Source organism: Kogia breviceps, chromosome 3 (assembly GCF_026419965.1).
Source record: "Kogia breviceps isolate mKogBre1 chromosome 3, mKogBre1 haplotype 1, whole genome shotgun sequence".
Lineage (NCBI taxonomy): Eukaryota > Metazoa > Chordata > Mammalia > Artiodactyla > Physeteridae > Kogia > Kogia breviceps.
In genome coordinates this window covers 94,524,544-94,540,275 of record NC_081312.1, presented here as the reverse complement: position 1 = coordinate 94,540,275, position 15,732 = coordinate 94,524,544, and the positions used below count along the sequence as shown (strand labels likewise).

The following is a 15,732-nucleotide window of genomic DNA, read 5'->3' as shown; positions in this document are numbered from 1 at the left end:
GAAGATGTAGGGTGTGTGTGTGTGTGTGTGTGTGTGTGTGTATAAAATGGAATATTACTCGGCCATAAAGAAGAATGAACTATTACCGTTGGTGATAACATAGATGGACCTAGAGGGTATTATGCTAAGTGAAATAAGTTTGACAGAGAAACACAAATACTACACGATTTGACTTATACGCAGAATTTAAAAACCAAAACAAATATAACTATACAGAAAGAAAATCATAGGTACAGAGAAAAAACAAGTGATTGACAGAGGGGAGGGGTCTGGGGGAGGAAAAAAATAGGTGAAGGAGATTAAAAGGTACAAACTTTTAGTCACAAAGTAAGTGAATTATGGGTATGAAATGTACAGTGTGGGAATATAGTCAATTATTATGTAATATCTTTCTATGGTGACAAATAACAACTAGATTTACCAGGGTGATTATTTTGAAATGTATAAAAATATCAAATCACTATGCTGTGTACCAGGAACCAACATAGTGTTGTAGGTCAATTATACCTCAAAAACAAACAAACGCATAGAAAAGGAAATCAAACTCGTGGCTACCAGAGGCAGGGGGTGGAGGGATGGGGAGTTAAATGAAGGTGGTCAAAAGGCACAAACTTCCAGTTATAAGATAAATAAGTACTAGGGATGATAAAGTACAATATGATAAAGATAACTGGGAGGGAGATGCAAGAGGTAGGAGATATGGGGATATATGTATACGTATAGCTGATTCACTTTGTTAAAAAGCAGAAATTAACACACCATTGTAAAGCAATTATACGTCAATAAAGATGTTTTAAAAAGGATAATTAACACTGCTGCATCTTATATATGATAATTGTTAAGAGTAAATCCTAAGTGTTCTCATCACAAGAAAAAAATATTTTTTTCTATTTCTTTAATGTTATATCTGTATGAGATGATGGATGCTCACTAAATCTATTTTGATAATCATTTCAGGATGTATATAAGTCAAATCATTATGTTGTACACCTTAAACTTATACACTGCTGTATGTTAATTACATCTAAATAAAGCAGAAAAAAATATGCTTTCCAAGAGGAAAAAAAAAGAAGAGAAAACCACATCAGGATCAGCAAATTAAACTAAAAATTGTCCTGCACAGGAGACCAGCTGCTGTGGGGAGCTCGGTTGCTGAGTGGCACCTGAGCCTACTGCTGGTGGCATCAACTATGTCCTCTCTTTCCTCCTGCTTTCCCACCTCTTTTTTCCTCCTCTCCTTTTATTCTTCCTCTCCTATTCTTCTTTTCAACTACCTCTGTCATAGGCCCATGTGTACTGCTTCATCAAGTCCATGGTGCAAGAGATTTTAAGCTTCGTCAAAGCCAATAGGAAAAGATTGTCCTGAGGGAATCATGTTGAATTCAATAGACTACCTGAAAATGCCTCAGTGATGCCCATGAAACACCTTCTTACTGAAGAAGCTTACCCTTTGGGGCAAGTAATTTTGAGCAAGGAAGAATACTGGGGAATGCTTTTTTAAAAAATTTATTTGGCTTGAAGGGAAAAAGATTGCCTAAACAAAATCTGCTGATGAAGTCATGAAATGACTCCATCTCTGGAATGAGCTTCATTTTCATGTATTTTGGTAAGAAATTTGGCTCTCAATTGGGAATTCAGTCACTCTACCCACTCAAGGGCAAGATGATAAGGTTCTATCAGACCAAGCGTCTAAACGAACCTGAGACTCTACCAAGGTCAGAAATGCTGCACTTCAAGCCAAAAGATCTCGCTTGGGCTTGCTTGTTTTGACTTGTAACTACAAATTTGTCTTGTCTAAGTGTCCAATCACATTATAAAACAGAACGCCCATCTCTACAGTACAGCATCCTCTGAAGCAACAGGAGTCATAAATGTACATTTTGGGGGATTCTCTAATTTTTCTGACCCTCTGATTTCCACAGGACTTTAAGTTGCGTCCCCTGAGGTCAAGCAACACAAGATGGTTTTGGAAGTGCTGAACTCAGTGCATTATAACGTCACCAGCATGGTGACCGAAGTTGCGCCTGTTGCCAGCATTGCAATCCTGCTGTTCACTGGCTTTCTTCTCCTGGTTTGGAATTATGAGGACACATCCTCAATACCAGGTAAGTCAGTCATTTATTTCTGTACCTAAGAAGATTGTTTTCTTGGGCTTTTGATCCATGAGGGTAAAGGAAATTTTGCAAAACGACGAAGAGCAAACCTGGGAAGATGGCTGAAGGCCACGGCACATAAGCAAATGAGGACTCAGGTGAAAAAATTTTAGCCAATTATCTGCACATGTTTAATGAAAACATTAAAACAATATCTTACATAATCCCTTCCAGTCTCCACTTTGCTTTGGTAGAATAGACTTGGCACTAGTATCCTTTAAAGTAAATTTACGATGGAGTGGAGCAAGGTAAAATTCCAGATTTGGTTTTCTTACCTTTTGATTCAAATTCACTCCAGTTTTGCTCTAAAGGTGAAAATGTCTCTGGAATGCCTTCTGTACTCCTTTCTGTCTCCCTCCTACTTTGCCTCATCCATGTCCTCTGCCCTCTCTCTTTTTTGAACCTATTCCTTCTCTTTATCCCATCCTTCATTTTCTTTTATCCTTGGGCATGGTGGTGATGTTGGTGCCACCATAAGGGCTGGATGGGACCTAGACAGAGGCAGAAAAATGGGGACAACTATAGTTCCCTTGAAAACCTAAAAAACACTTCCACAAGCTCTGTGGATCAATCAGAAGTAGAGTATAATATAATTATCCAGATAATTCCAGTAGAAACCCCATCACTCCACACTACCAGATAAACTCAGAATTCTCAGAAATATCAGACGGTTTTTTAGTTTTCAGGGAAAACTCCTCATAGCAGGCATCTGTCCCCAGTTCCATAAGATAACCGATAAGGCTTTATTTCAAGAGCAGAGTCATTACACACTTTCAAGCGCCATGGTCCTCTTCACAGAGTGTTGTCAAGTGGGAGTGTGGCGCTGCTGCAAAGTGCCCTGGGTCTGGATTCCCTATCGTTTTCCAGAGAACTGACTGTCTCTCTGCCCAACTCAGCCCGGTATTTTAGTTTACTTTAAGGCCCAATGGAATGGAATGTTTAGTTTGTTTTATTCTCTACTCCTGATGGGGGTCAGAAGGAAGACTGTTCCACAGCCTTTTAACTTGAACCCCTTCCCCACCACTGCTCCTTCCTCACTGGATTTCTCCTCCCCCAGTGGGTACCCAAGTCAGGGTCCGTGAAAGGTGGAGGTGAGGGAAGAGGTATTTTTAAGAAGTCTCCCCAGATGTTTATGTTGCAGGTGATGGTACAACTCCCTTGGACCTTTGGGGAGGGGCAAACACAAGAACTGGCATCCTTGAAGCCCTGGACCAGGAGCCTAGGTGGTAGCTCACTCTGTCTACAACCTCTGGGCTGGGGACATCATGCTGTCATACACTGATAGTCTACGACACTATCACATAGTCCTGTGGTTCTCAGCCCTGCCTGAGGAGGGTCCCCATGTGGGTTTTTGTTTTTTTTAACATCTTCCCAGGTGGCTTTCCTGAGCAGTCAGGGTTGAGAGCCATGGAATGGAGCCCCGCCAGTTCATTTGACAGAAGGGGAAACTGAGCCTCTCAGAATGGCTCTGCCTTGTCCAGGCAAACTGTTGTGACAAGTATGAGTAACTGTGGAGTTCAAACTCCTCATTTCATGGGGGAGGGGTTAAAGCCACAGAAGGGAGATGGCTTGCCAGCATCTCAACTGGAAAGAAAGTGGCAATAGGGGGAGCAGGGGAACCACCAGGAAGACCTAAATCCCAGGTAGATGATCATTTTGCTACCAGGGAGCTTCTAGTTCCATGTTTTCCTTGGGAAAATGTGAGGTCTGGTCAGAACCTTCTAGTTCTAGAAACCTCTGGCCCAGGATGAGATCCCGCAACTCCTGGTTGGGGAAGGGAAGGTTAGGACACTGGCCTTGTTGGAAGGGTCTTGCTGATCAATACTTCGGAACTCCTTTTGCCAGATCCCTCCAATCACTGGCTCTCCAGGTTCTCAGCTTTATACATATGGGGAATCTCAGGGTCAGTGAAGCCAAAGAGTTGAGAGGGTACAATGAGCCAAAGCCCTCTAGTAAGTTACAGTTTTCAAAGCAGTTTCACACCCACTTTTCTTGTGAACCTCTGGGCACTCTGGTGAGTTGAGTGTGTTGATGCCTATTTTACAGATGAAGAAACTGAGACTTAAAGAGGCTAGGTGTCCATAACTAGTAAGTGATGAAACTGGGACTCAAATCTAAGCTTCTTAAACCCACACTTACTGAGAGGCCCTGCATTATCAGGTGATGGGGACAGGGGGATCGAGGAGTGTGCAAAGGTGACACACATAGGCAGAGGACTTAGTGCCAGCGAGGGCCGTGAGGGTTCGGAGAGGAAAGAACCATTCCTATTTGGGGGTTTGTAAGCTTCAATTTGGGGAAACTGCCCCAGTTCACTGATCTCTGCCAGGACTACAGTTACCTGGCAACTGGCAGCTCTCCCTTCCCCAAGGATACAGGGCGATGACCAACCTTGCACGTGGGTCCTCTCCCCCAGAGGCCCTCTCTGCCCTGGACACCACATTCCTTATGGGAGCACTGGGAAAAAAGGACATGGCAATAGTCTTCTTTTGCCCATTAAAAATACAGAAAATGCACAAATAAACATGTCATCACAGACCAGGACAGGAAGTAGGATGTTAGCAGCATCCTAGAAGCTCCTCTTGTGCCTTTTCAATCATACCCTCTCTCATCCCCAGAAGTAAACAACCTTATATTTCTTAATGATCGCTCCCCTGCTTTTTTATAGATTTTTCACCTAATTTCATATTCCAAACAACGTACTTTAGTTTTGCCTGGTTTTACATGCTTTAGCAATAGAATCCTACATTCTTCTTCTATCTTGCTTTTTTGCTCACTTTTTTTGCCTATGGGTTTCATCCAGGTTGTGGCATGCAGCTGCAGTTCATATGGTATGCAGTTATATGAACACCCCATGGTTTAATCTCCCATTCTACTGTTGATGGACATTTAGGGTGTCTCCAGCTTGGGGCTATTGTGAACAGTGCTGCTATGAACATTCGTATGCACTGGATTCTCTACGGTGTACACCCAGCATGGAACGTAACAGCTTCTTGATTAGCACAGAGGGTGGGAGGCCCCAGCTGTTGGCTTCATGGAGGCCATCTCTGCACAAAAATGCAGTGAAGTATTTACTGCTCCTCTAAGGGTGTGCAAGAGACTACTGCACTCACACACGCCTAGATGAGCATTCCCAAATCTGAGCAGAGAGCAGTGTAAGGTGGACACAACCAGAGTATTTCCCTAATAGTCTACCAAAATTTCTCCCCTCCTAGAGCATTATTCTCTCCAACTGGAAGGTATAAGATACACACATTAACTGAAAGGATCATATTGTGTGATAATTATTTGATTTTGTGCTTTTTTTCACATTTCTTTTCTCTGCCCAGGATCTGATGGGGACCTAGTTATACTTACCATACCATCATGGGTCCCCAACTTGGAGCTAGTGTCTATACCTAGTAGGGTTTCAGGGTTTGTTGGATGAATTAAGTTGAAATACGATTGACTGCTAAAGACTCAAACTCTGATTCTCTTATGGTTAAAACACTCAGGTTCTCAGCCTTAGCAGAGTTCATCACAATCTCCCTTTTTCAACAGATACAGCTCTTCACTGTCATATTTTAAATTTGATTGGCGGTTTCCAAATACTAAGACTTTCCACATAGCAACAAACATTTAGATAAAACATGTAAAGTGCAGCCTTCGATTTGTATGTCTTTGTGCCTCATGGCACAAAGTATAGTATATGAAGTATATGAAGTAAGTAGTATATGAAGTAGTATATGAAGTAAATGTTTGTTGAAAAAGTCTATTCCCAAATAGACTGGTGTTTGACTTCACATGGATTAAATGTATGAGATATAAGATATTTTTCCATTTTTATCAAAATGTAAATACACCTAAAATATTCTAAATAAGGATGACATTTAAAACTTCATTCTTTACACATGTCTAACAAATTGTAAAAATTCATTCAGGAAACATTTATTGAGGATCTACAATGTTTCAAGCTGTAAATACAAAGTATTTTGTTATTATGCATATTTGTATTGATAAAAGGTCAGTATGATTAAATTTTAAGGAAATATGTATACAATCAAATCAGCTTAACTCTTTTTGAGAACTCAATGAAATTAGTTTAATGTAAAGTCAGTTATCTGACTATATAACTGTATAATGTAGTGTTATGAGAACAATCTTAATATTAAGAACCCTTGATCCAAAGAACTCAAATTCTTATATTGGTTCTATAGACATTAACGAAGAACTTTAAAGACAAAAGAACCTGGTAGTATTTGCTACATTAATCCTGCTAATGCAAAGTTAAGGAGTAAGCCCTGTTTGCCAAATTTGCGACTGAACTTCCACTTTAGATGAGTCATGCAAAAAGTTAAATGATCTAAGTAGTTCACTGGTAGCCTAATGGTTAGGATCCCTAGCTTTCACTGCCATGGCCCACGTTCAATCAGGGAACTGAGATCCTGCAAGCCATGCTGCACAGCCAAAGAAAACAAAACAGAAACTTAGATTATCTAAATTATTATAGCACTGTACTGTCTCAGACAGTTGTGTGAGTTTTGGCTCCAGGACTATTTCACTGACAGAATGGAATTAAAGGAGTAAGATACAGAAATGGTATAGCTTTACAATGAAACTCCTAAAGCCATTCCAACAAGCTTTTGATGAACTTTTCACCACCACCACCACTAAATTCAAGCTGCCAAGTTTGTTCTCTGATACAAGCAACAGCACCTCCCCTGGCTGTTCACCAGATTCACAGTCTTCACAATTCTGTCATCGTCCGCGTCAGCAAGGGTGTAAGGGCCACGGCTCTTCACTAAAACCACATCACTGGACTCAGACTCTGGTCCACACACTGATCAGACCCACTGGTCATTCCTCAATGCTTAGCTTTATTTTGTCTCATGAGACTTAGCTTAAGATTCTCTTCTTAAACCAAATCCTTTTTGAAGGAAATAAAAAAGGAATGCATGCTTTTTGTTTAGACATTGTCTTGCAGGCCATGTTTCTCACAGTTAAAAAGATGACACCAGGGCTTCCCTGCTGGCGCAGTGGTTGAGAGTCCGCCTGCCGATGCAGGGGACACGGGTTCGCGCCCCGGTCTGGAAAGATCCCACATGCCGCGGAGCGGCTGGGCCTGTGAGCCATGGCCGCTGGGCCTGCGCATCTGGAGCCTGTGCTCCACGAAGGGAGAGGCCACAACAGTGAGAGGCCCGCGTACCACAAAAAAAAAAAAAAAAAAAAAAAAGATGACACCAAAACCACAAATTAATTCAAATCCACCCACTCTGTTGACTGGTGCTTTCAAACCCAGTTTTCAGACAAAACTAGCAGCCAGACAGATCTGTCAACTTGTCACTTGTCCTGGTTTTTGTGCCTGTTACCAGAGGGACTGATTGACTTGTATTTGAAACCCAGAGACACCGTTTAACACAGCAAGAATAGACTAGACACCTACTCCAGTTTGTTCAGACAGAAGTGATTGAGACCAAATGGAACTGGTGTGGTGTCAACCGGACTTTTTACTCATAGAGCTGTGAAGAGCGTCATGTTAACTTGTGTTGTTGTTTTAATCATTTTGTGTATATGATTCACCTGTATACATCAGAAGATGTAAAATGACATGTAGATATAAAAGAATAAGAACAACAGTAATTTAAAGTACTTTGTCTTTTTGGTATTACAGAAATACTGATCGTAATCTGATGACTTTCCTAGGTCCTGGCTACTTTCTGGGAATTGGGCCCCTCATTTCCCACTGCAGGTTCCTCTGGATGGGGATTGGCAGTGCCTGCAATTACTACAACAAGATGTATGGAGAATTCATGAGAGTCTGGATATGTGGAGAGGAAACCCTCATTATTAGCAAGTAAGTCTGTTAATAATCAGTGACATATTTTAAAAATCAAGGCTGGGATATTTCCTATTAAAAAACAAACTTGGGCTTCCCTGGTGGCACAGTGGTTGAGACTCTGCCTGCCGATGCAGGGGACACGGGTTCGTGCCCCGGTCCGGGAAGATCCCACGTGCCGCGGAATGGCTGGGCCCGTGAACCATGGCCGCTGAGCCTGTGCGTCCGGAGCCTGCGCTCCACAATGGGAGAGGCCACAACAGTGAGAGGCCCGCATACCACACACACAAAAAAAATTAAAAATTAAAAAAAAAAACAAACAAACTTATTTTGATATTTTGCCATCTTTGTTTCCAAAGTTATGTTTTCATTACTTAAATAAAGATGAGTGTTCCCAGGTAAAAATCTAACATTTGAGACAAGTAGAATAATTTGGTCTTGCTTGAAGCCAGAGGTACATATAAAGAACTCTGGGAAGACTGAAAATTATTCAAAATCTCTCTGAGCAGTGAATGTGGAAACTTAGAATACAGGTGATTTGGTTTTGACAAAACACACTTGAGGGAGTATTATGTTTTATGCTTACCTCTTTCCTAAGATTTTGGTCTTAGTTGTACAAGTAAGCATCAAAACAAACACGCAAGCAATAATAGCAACAACAACAAAAAACACCTGAGGAAAAAAATTCTGACTGTATCAATTCGCTGATGTGTTTCTAATGCCAGGCTACTGAGAAACTCTGGGAGGATAGACAGCAGATGAAGAAGCCATTCATACTCTGCTCTCCTATTGGTGACTGTGTGCCAGTGCCCTTGCTAAGTGATTTTATATAAATTAGGAACAATATTGCCTATTAAAAGAAATGGCATTCTCCTGCTCCCCATACACTTAATGTTTTCCAGATAACTTTAGCAGACTGAATTTACTCCAGGGTTAACAAAATATGCATTGACTAAAGAACTAGCTTTGTGAAATATTAGTTTTCTTACTGATTGATCATGGAAAATGAAGACTTTGAAAGAGAGCACATATATAGATGTTCAGCTATCTTTGCTAGATTTTTAGCAAAGCTATCTGCCAAAATGTCTCATTAATGAGTTTTAATATTTATAATCCCTGACAGAGATTTACCCACAAACTAAGACTGACCAGGGTGTTTTACTGATTTATTAGAATTGTTTCTTCAGATACACAGACTATCGCCCAGAAGTAAGTAAAGCATTTCTGGAAACTGCATTGATTTTTTTTTTTCAGACCATGATGATATACATCATTTCTGAAAATACCAGGGTGAACTCAAAGCCCAATTCTATGAACCAAATACTTGAAAGAAGGGAGCAGGGGAGAAAAAACATGTTATGCTTCCAAATATTTCTACCTATCCAAGAATGCTATTTTCAACCAAACTAATATCTCGAATTTTGCCTGTTTTTTTTTTTTTCCTTTCACTCAGTTTGGTGTTGTAAAAGTTTGAAGAGTAGCTAAGGCAGACTGTGTTACACATCTAACCATAAATAGCTTCAAGTGGAAATGTCATTTCATTGGGTTCACAGTGAAACACCCCAGTGCAGCGGTTCTCAGACAGTGGCCCCTAACCAGCAGCATCCACATATCTGGGAACTTGTGAGAAATACCCATCCTTGGGTCCCACCCTGACCCACTAAATAAGAAAATCTGGGGGCGGGGCCCAGCGATCTGCTTCCACAAGCCCTCCAGGTGATTCTGAGGCACACTCCAGTTTCAGATCCACTGCTCTAATGGCGAGGCCAGAGTTACTCTTGGATTTTACTCCTCTTGGTCTATGGAGCTCTGCCTAGCCAAATTTAAGTGAATTTGATATGCTTTCATTTTCAAAATCAATACTTTACTCACTTGTGCAACTGACTAGAGCCTCAAAAATGTCCTGGAACAGATGGCGACTGGGCTTGGAGGACTGGGACACTGCCTTCGGCTCTTTGATCCCCCAGCACAGCAAGTTGCCTTCCAGCCCTCCTCAAGTTAGTGTCTGCCTTCCCTGTCACCCCTTTCCCTCAGATACAGGCAAAGGGACCCGTAAGATATTCATCCAAAAGGATGACACCTGCGGCTCAGGATCTAGGGCAGTGCTTCTCACCCGGCTGCACATTAAAGTCACCCAGGGAGCTGTTCAAAACCCCACTGCCCAGGCCACAACCCAACTGTTAAAGTCTCCTGATGGGGTGGACCCAGGCATTGGTAGTGTTTAGAGCCCCAGGTGATTCCAATGTGCTGCAGAGGTTGAGGGAGGAAAGAAGGTAAGAAGCTTCTGGGGCAGGGGGCCTTTCCCTGGGGTTGGGGAAACAACTAAGCAGGTTGGAGGGGTTCTGTCTAATTTTCTTGCCCTTAAGTGTAGCTCAGGTGGTGGGAGTGCAAGACTAGACCTGGAGGGAAGAATGAAGCACGTGAGAAAGGACCAGAGGACCAGGACAGAAATTGCTCGTAGACACTAGATATTTAGATCACCAGATAAATTCCCAGGAACCCCCAAAGGCAATTACTGAAATAGGACCCTCGTACAGCACAGGTGGCATCTGATCACTCTGCTATCCTAGTTAGGAAAGTGACCTTAGCCACCCTGACAGGGTCAGGTGCTGATTCACGCTGAGGACCTGGACAACAACCCACTCTGCCCTTCCCCCAGCTCTCTCAGTTCTTTCCCTGTTCTGTCCTCATAGGCTTTTCTCTGGTTGGAGTCACTGTGTTCTCTATAATTGCCTCTGAGCCGCTCAATTTTGTTGTTAAGGGCTGAGCTCCCCGTGGGAATAGGACATGTTTGTCCCCATCTCCTTCCCTTGTCTGCTCTTCAGGTCCTTCCAAAACTACCTGTACCTCTTGAAAAGACCCCACTGGACCTCAGAAAGCTTTTTCTTTTTCTTTGAATAGTTTGCCAGATTGTTTCTCTTTTGAAAAGTTTGACATCTGTAGTCATTACAACTGTGCTGAGATTACGCCCCAACTTTCAAGTTGGCCGAGTTCTGAAGTCAGGGGTGGGGGGGCTGCAGAATTTTAGCCGAGGGGGACATCAGGCACGAGTGCTGCCAGGATTCTGCCTGAGCAACTGGGGGCTCTGGGGGGAGCTCCATCTGATCATCTTAAAGTGAGTAAAGTGTGCACGATTCCCAGGCGGGGATACTCTAAATTACTGAGGGTCTACAGACGTTACTTACGCATGACACTGTATGTCATGTGCATATATTAGTGTTTGTAATAGTATGAAAAAGGAGAATGTGGGTAGCATCCATAAAGGGGAATTAGCAATTAACATGCTAACTGGGGTCAAATCTGCACATCAGTTAGCCATTTAAATACTAATTATTGTTATAGTATTTGTATACCTGTTTTAATCATGTATAAATTTACAGGGAATTTGTTCATTTATTTTCTAAGCATCCACTATTGAGAATTTATACTAAGCACTGGATGATCCTAATCTATCATAGTCATTATTGGCCCTCCATTCATTCATTAAATAAATACTTATTAAGAACTTATTATGTACTACAGGTATCATGAACAAATCAGCCCCAAATCCCTACCCTTGTAGAGAAATATATTGTTACAGTGTTAATACACCAACAATAAAAGGGTAAAACAAAGTATAGCAGTAGGGTGAATGACTGTCTTGGTTTACTTGGGACCAGAGGATTTCCTACGTTGTGGGATTTTTAAGCTAAAACTCAGATAGACCAGGATGGTTGTCCACACTATTAGCAGGTAGATATGGGCTATATAGAAGTTAAGGTGGGTGGAGCAAATTTGGGATGGAGAGAAATCAGGATTTTGACTTGACTTGCCTAGTACCGCTGAAAGGGAAGTTAAGAAGGAAGGTCAGAAACTAGCAAAGGGGGCTGAGAAGGACAGCCACACAGAGAAGGGAAAACCAGGAGAGTGTGGTGGTCTGAAAGCCAGATGAGAATGCATGTCAGGGGGGATGGAATTGTCAACTCTCCAGATAGTGCCACATGACTGGACAGACATGTGAGCATTGCATTTAGCACCAGGGAGGTCATGGGTCACCTTGACAAGAGCAGTTTTAATGGAGTGCTGGGGGCAAAAGTCTGACCACTGTAAAGAATGGGGAGAGAAGAATTGGAGGCAGCAAGTATAGACACTCTTTCCAGGAGTTTGCCATAAAGGAGGCAGAGAAATGGAACAGAGCTGAAAGGGATGTTTAGTCCAAGAAGTTTTTACTTGTTAAGATACAAGATATTATGACATGTGTGTTTTGACGGAAATGATGAGTTACAGAGGAAACTGGTGATGCAGCAGACAGGAGGAGTATGCCAGGTGAGATGACAAGGGGGTCCAGGTAACAAGTGGATGTGGCCTTGAAAAGGGACCTGGAAGTTCTTCCATAGTAACAGGAGGGAATGTTGAATATATGGGCACTGATGCTGGTGGTTGGACTTGCAGAAGTTCCAGTTGCTTCTGTTTTCTCAATAAAATAGGAAACGAAGTCTGTAGTTGAAATAAAGGTGAGAAGTACAATACTCGGGGACAGAGGAGACAGGATGTAACAGTCATCCAGGAAAGCAAGGGAGTGACTGGACTTGGGAAATGTAGTAGAATTGCCAGCTGCACTAATGGCCCACTTGAATTTAACTGAGACCTGCTCTGTGTGTGTGTGTGTACGTGTCCATGTGTATATATGGTTTTTTTCCCCGGCCCCATTCAGCTGCCAGGTGCAAGCACAGAGCAAGCTAAACTGAGAGTTGGATTTAGCCAGGGTTGAGGTTTTACCAGGCAACTAGGACAAAGTAAGCAGAGGGTCAAGGGACTTGAGGATGCATGAAAAGGAGAGACTCTAAAGATCGACAAGAAAATATTTTTCCTACTTTCTAGTAACAAAAGTTCAAATGAACAGGAAAGGTAGAAGAGCAGTCCTCTGCCCTTTTTCCCCATGACCTTGACCTTCTGAAGAGACCACCTCAGTTGTCTTACAGGATGTCCCACATTCCAAATCTCTCTCAGTGTCTCATTATGCTGTCATTGAACATATTCTTCTATTCCCGGTATTGCTTATAAACTGAACACTAGGTCTATAGGCTCTATTCAATTCAGGTTAATTGTTTTGTAATAATACATTCCTGTTAGTCCTAGGCACTTCACATTGCATCACATCAACAGACCAGGGAAGGTGGTCTCATATTAGTGATACTAAATTTGATCAGCTTAGGGTGGTTACAGTCAGATCTCTTTGTTACAAAGATTCTTCTTCTCTTGCAGTGACCTCAGTATCAAACCTGAGTAAGGATATTAGAGGGCAAAGGACAGGGAAAATGTGGTAGGATTGATGGAGTATAAGTCACAGGCACAGAACAGGTCTACACAAGGCACATGTTTTTAAATGTTTGGTACCAAATATTCCATTGATTGTCTCCCCCCTATTTCTAGTACTCATCAATCTTGAACCTGACCACAGCTGTGTGAGTTCTTTAAACTCAGAATGGGAGGGTGGCTTTTTCTTTACGACCTAAGACTTACTTCCTGGCTACTTTTCATTTTGAAGAGACGTTAGGTTTGCCATCTTTGGGGATGTGTTTTGGCTTCAGTCACGTTTCAAGAAGAATAATGACCCCAGGGATCAGGCATCTTACACTACCCCCTGTCCCTTCTGAGCTTGGGGCCTCACTCTGTCTCTCCTCAGTGGTAAGATGTCCTCACTCTCCCAGCCAGCCAGCCAGCCAGTCAGTCAGTCAATGTAACATCTCCTTCACGTGGTGTTACAGGCCGGCCCGCATTGTGGGAAGGAGATCTTGTGTTCTCCTGCATATCAGGGGAGCTCTGGGTTGACACCCCTAGTTCGTCACCAACCTTCCCTTCTACACTTTCCTGATTTACTCCAGTTAGATAAAGCCTACTTTTCATAAGTGATCTTGTTTTAAATTGCTTCTCCTTAGTCACACTTGGCTTGCTGTGTATATCACTTCTATCTTGCGTATTTTGTTCTTTGCCAAGTCAAAGCCTGTGTCTCAGGATAACTGAGGTGTTGGCGCCCCCTAAAGAACACATTGATTTTAAATGGTAGCTCTTTATTAACTAACATTTAACTGAGTTTAAGTTTGGGTAATTAACCAGTAATTCCTCAAAACATATGGACAGACCAATGTGTTTTATGATATACACAAACGCTCTAATGGTCAGAGCAGAAAAATAGTATTCTGCTTGTCCTCTAAGCACTTAAAATTTGTAGATCCGAGTTTGTGAATAAAGAGAATACAAATTACTTACTTTCTGCTTTAATCATAGAATGAGGTAGTGGAAGGTAAGAAAGCTAGAGGCCTGAAATCTATTAATTAATAAGAATTTCAGTCCTTTGTATAGCATGATGTTTCCATACAGGACAAAATTTTGGCTAGTTGGTCAAATTAATTCCCTGGAATACAAATAGAAGCATCTGGATTTTTGCTTTTTGCTTTTATAGTTGCTAGGAAGATAAAAACTTGTCTAAAACTTAGGGTAATTCGAATATTATCTGGAATTATATCAAAAGTATATCTGACTTAGTAGAAAGTATTTTGATTTGAAAATAAGATTTTCTTCCTGAAATATATATCAAGTAAATAATTTATTCATAAAATAATTCTGTCTTCATTTCACAGAACTGCCATTATTTCAGGGCCTTTCTTGTAAAGTTTAAATGGGACCTTGGAATCCATCACAAATGTGTGGGTTTGGCTAGTACTTAGCCCACAGCATCATCTACTCAGCCAGAGCTGAGCTCTTTTAGCCCAGGGTCTTCTATGGCAATATGTCCTCACAGGCATTTACTGAACAACCTCATTAAGGCAAAGTCATCCGTTTAGGAGTCAGTTGCAACTTGGATAGAGAGGAGCTAGTGAGAAGATGGCCACCCTCGCCCAGTGCAAGAACAGTTAGGTAGGTTATAGTAGCCACTCCCCATCTTTGAGGGTTATGTGTTCAGAAGGCACCCATAGTAGGAGAATTTGCAGTTGAGAAACAGAATTTTAGTACAGAAGTGGTGAGGAAGAACCAAAGTTGTAGTGAACACACGAAAACGTGTACAATATTTACTTCACCAAAATAAGGGAAAAAATAACAACTAAAATAAAGCTAACACCAGAAACATGTTATGCATCTTGAATTTGCACAATTGAGCACTGTGCAATTCCTTCCATCTTCTATCCCCTGCACACCAGATTCTCCCTCATTTGCAGTTATCAAAAAGATGTTTATAAATATATTTTACTTTCCTGCTGTAATGTACATATTTTCTGTTTATTCCTCTGCCCAAATGTTTGGTTCCCTTCTGATGTCATGATCTGTGTCTCTGAACTCCACTCTGGCCTTGGAGACATGGGATAATGGGTAATCCTCATGTGGGAAGGTTCTGGAAGATCTATTTTAACTTCCCTAGCAGACCTGAGCAGGTTAGCTCTTGAGCCCCGAAGTTAAGGGTGCTATCACTTTAGCTCTGCCCATGGCAGCTCCTCACCAGAGCGCACAGGATGGGCAACTTTTATATATGTTCTGGCTCCTGCCCTGTAAACACGGCCAAAACACAGACTAATGCATCGGCTTTCTTCGTGTCTCCCGTAGCTGCACTGCAGAAAACCTCTACTCCTTCTCTGCTCTCCACTCTTTTTAATTCCCAAACTCCACTTCCTTTTTCTGATTATCTCCAAGAAAAATGGCTATCAATTTAAAGCTACTTGAGTGGAATTTTTTTGAAGTTGCAGAACTGCCATGCTTACATGTTACTAAGGAGAATTTGCACTTGGCTGTGTG

The 15,732-nt window shown here is 41.8% G+C and overlaps 1 protein-coding gene across 1 annotated transcript in view; it reads left to right on the top strand.

Annotated features, from left to right (window-relative positions):
* Window positions 1-1,960: 1,960 nt before the first annotated feature.
* Window positions 1,961-15,732, top strand: part of LOC131752079 (aromatase) — a 30,428-nt gene continuing 16,656 nt past the window's right edge. The window contains exons 1-2 of the mRNA XM_059056105.2: window positions 1,961-2,105; window positions 7,833-7,983. Of these exons, the coding sequence (XP_058912088.1) occupies window positions 1,961-2,105; window positions 7,833-7,983 (296 nt within the window). The remainder of the gene's footprint in view (window positions 2,106-7,832; window positions 7,984-15,732) is intronic.